General features: G+C 35.9%; 1 protein-coding gene across 1 annotated transcript; it reads left to right on the top strand.

Moving 5' to 3' along the window:
• Window positions 1–594: 594 nt before the first annotated feature.
• Window positions 595–1434, top strand: LOC139889451 (uncharacterized). The gene has a single exon (XM_071872405.1). It carries the CDS (start codon window positions 595–597, stop codon window positions 1432–1434), a length of 840 nt encoding a protein of 279 aa, XP_071728506.1.
• Window positions 1435–3620: the final 2186 nt, after the last annotated feature.

The raw sequence follows: 3620 nt of genomic DNA, 5'->3' as shown, positions 1-3620 counted from the left end.
GGCAGTTTGTTGCGGGATCAGCGTTCTCGTGGTTACCGTTATTTTCTCTTTGTTATAACTTTAGCTTTGTATAACTGATTATAATATTTCCATTGGTTATAGTTACTAGTCTAGCTCTATTTATTGATAAACGCGTCTTTTCACCCTATTGGTGATGCCGTTTGATTTGGTTGTTTAGCTTGGCTAGGGCTTGTTATTGGTTTATGTTGTATCGGTTGTACTGTTTGATCTTCAGATCTGTTATTAATGTTATTGTTATTTTGTCACAAAAAAAAAAAAAAAAAAAAAAAAAAAAAAAACCACGAAAGTATAGATCTACGTTTTGGAAGAAAATAAACCACATTTACCAACTTACACCACATGCATTAAAACTTGTACGATAATATTAATTCTAAATTTACAACTCTAGAGAAAATATACCTGCCTATATATATTAACCACCAACACACCATTATCCTCTCTTCCCTCACTCCCTCTCTATAAAACCTTCCATTTAATAAAATTCAATAAGAACACACACTTTGTGCTGTGTTCTTGTTAAATTTCAATACACACTTAAAAAAGGTGATATTTTTGTCGCAATTGAAATAAAAAATGAACAAATTAACAAAACCCATATCAAGTCCAGGAAGAACAGAGAAATTTCCACCACCATTAATGAGATTTTTAAGAAGTAATGTAGGAAACAAAAGTAGAAGAAGGTCACGTGCCAGCCCTATGTTCATCAGAAAGAAAAACACAAATAACGAGACTACACAAGAACCGTCTTCACCTAAAGTCACGTGCATCGGCCAAGTCCGTGTCAGACGCTCCAAGAAAAAAAAACCCACCGCCGATACCACCGCAACCGCCACCATTCGCCACCGGAGCCATAAAAACCATCTTTGCCGGTGTTTCCAAAAACTGAAACCCAGATCGTTTTTTGCCGTTTTGAGCAAATGGGTATCGATTTTTCAATGTGGGTGTTGTAAAAATTCAAGCTTTTCACATGAATCACCGGTGATTAATGCTACTCCGAGAAGTATTTCTAATAATATTATCGCCGGCGACTATAGTGAGGCCCAAGAACATGAACAAGAAAATGAACATGAAGATGTAGTTAATCAGGGATTGATTTCAAAATCACCACCTAAAAATGCGTTCTTGTTGACGAGATGTAGATCTGCACCGTACAGGTCTTCTTCATTAGCAAATAAATTTTGGGAATCAGGAATTAAGAAAACAGGTGAAGAAGAAGAAGAAGAAGAAGAAGAAGTGATGGAAAAAATTAAGAATTTTAATATCAAAATGGAAGAAATTAATGGAGTGAATGAAGAAAGTAAATGTAATGAAAGTAACGGAGATGAAGAATTAAAAGAAACTAAAGCAGTGCCATTAATTCTCACCAAGTGCAAATCTGAACCAGCAAGAAGATGGGCAAAAATTCTTGTATGATTTGGCTTAAAACTTACTACGGAGTATTACCCACTTAATTGTGATTATTCATTAGTAGTAATCTTTTTTGGTTTTCACTTTAGCTATGTCTTTTGTGCTGATATCTTTCTTTTGATTTTGTGAAAAGATTAGTTAATACTCTCTCCGTTCCAAATCTATTGTCCTCAGACAAAAAATACACAATTTTAGGAAATTCCACTAACTTCTCTCCAGAATAACTTTTTTTGATTGGTTGAAAAAAAAATCTGAACAATTAATTTGAGACATTCCAAAATGAAATAATGGATAATAAATTTAGGACGGAAGGAGTATAATTTTTTTATTTATAAAATGTGTTTTTTAAAGTGGGAGTGATATCTATACAACTTTTTTTGTTATGTACTATTTTACAGTATTGTAACACTGTAAAACATATTCATCTTGTACATAACAACACAAGTTTCTAAATGTATATGGGATGGAATGGATGTATCATGTTGTTAATGAGTGAATCTTGTAGTGAAAGATGATATTGTCAAAGGCACCCGCTGATGTCGCCCAACTTCTGATAACTTTATTCACTCATCACCACGTCACACCAACAATTCAAATACATCAAATTTTATTAACGCCGGAGTAGTTTCTTTTTTATTGCGGTAATAAACATAACTACATACAAAAACATAATGGAACTTCTTTAAAACGATGAAGGCTTGTCACCAAACAAACAAGTAAAAGAAGCAAAACTTGAGCCCAAACTAAATAAAGAACCAAACTAAAAGGTCTAAGCGAGCCACTCAAACCAAACCAACAAGAAAACAAGACAAGTGACATCTCACAAACAAAGCGAAATCAAAAGAACAAACAAAATGCTCCTACAATACATAGCTAACTCCAACAAATCATAAACAAAGGAGCAAGATAAAAGAAAACCCCGAGAAAACTAAATTGACCAAATGATGTGGACGTCAAACTTCTTCAACTCGGTCTGCACCTTCCACACATTTTTTGGTTGACTTTATGAATTAATCAACTTCTCTTCAACTTTACGCACGTCAAAATTCTACATAACCGCTTCGAAAAAACCAAAAGAAGAACCCACAACTACTTTTCCACCAACACTCTTGCTCCTCGCGAAAAAAACGTCACTCAAGGTCGTACCGGCCTTCAAACCACCAAGCGATCCATCAAAACCAAATAAACTACTCACACCACTCACTTCTTCATCTTTCTCTTGATCTCGCAACATAAAAGAATCACTCACAATCATCATTTTATCTTTGATTTTTTCTTCGACATCTCTTTAAAACGACAACCCCCCTCTTTCAAACATCCTTGGAAAAACGAACCTAGTAAGCCCCGAACACTACACCCGTTCATGAATGCACCAAACCGATCCAGCTCGCTACCCTCGATATTCTTTTGTTTCATCTTCGAATTCGTAAGTTTCCCTTCGACCTTAGATAAGGAGAACTTAGTGCAAGGAGAAGAGTCCCAACTGCCTCGTCCATCTTCGAAACACAACCAAATAGCATGACGACATCACCAGTGCCATTATTTAAACCCTCAACACCATCCTCTTAAACAAGATTCAACTTACCTGACCGACCCAATATCCATAGAGTCCTTCACAATTTCGTTACGCTTCTTTTTCATTGTCATATTCGGTGCAAGGAAATTTTGACCACACAAGAGCTTTGAAGTCGTGTGCAAACTTTGCTCTTGTACATTCACTAAACACATCATAACGTGAACAATCGAAGCCCGACACAACATCACCCTCGTTGCCACAAGGAAGATTACTAGAACAAACCTAGTAACCCGCTCAGATCCAAGCCCGCAAACATCAGCACCATCCTAGGATGTCACCTGAAATATGAACAAGATGAGAGACCTCGAAGGCAAAGTGATCCAATGCGGCTTTTTTAAATACATTATATTATTCGTTAGAGCCTAAGGGCCTTTTTTCTCACATCGTTCCGGGTACTAGAATTTTCGGGACCGGCCATGTATAAACGAACAAACTTATGCAGTGGCGGATTTAGGAATGATAGTCATTGGTGTCACTAGTTAAAACTTCAAAAATATTCTATTGGATGACCTATTTCATTGGTATCACTCAAAAAATTTACACTATTCACTGGTGTCACTAATTAAAAACTAAAAATAAAAATATTCTACTGCATCACGTATTTCACTGGTGTCCC

Source organism: Rutidosis leptorrhynchoides, chromosome 1 (genome assembly GCF_046630445.1).
Source record: "Rutidosis leptorrhynchoides isolate AG116_Rl617_1_P2 chromosome 1, CSIRO_AGI_Rlap_v1, whole genome shotgun sequence".
Lineage (NCBI taxonomy): Eukaryota > Viridiplantae > Streptophyta > Magnoliopsida > Asterales > Asteraceae > Rutidosis > Rutidosis leptorrhynchoides.
Note: the sequence above shows the minus strand (reverse complement) of the source record. Positions and strands in the feature narration are given on the sequence as shown.

Coding starts and splice junctions, on each gene's coding strand:
- LOC139889451 (XM_071872405.1), top strand. CDS start 595: ATGAACAAATTAACAAAACCCATATCAAGTCCAGGAAGAACAGAGAAA.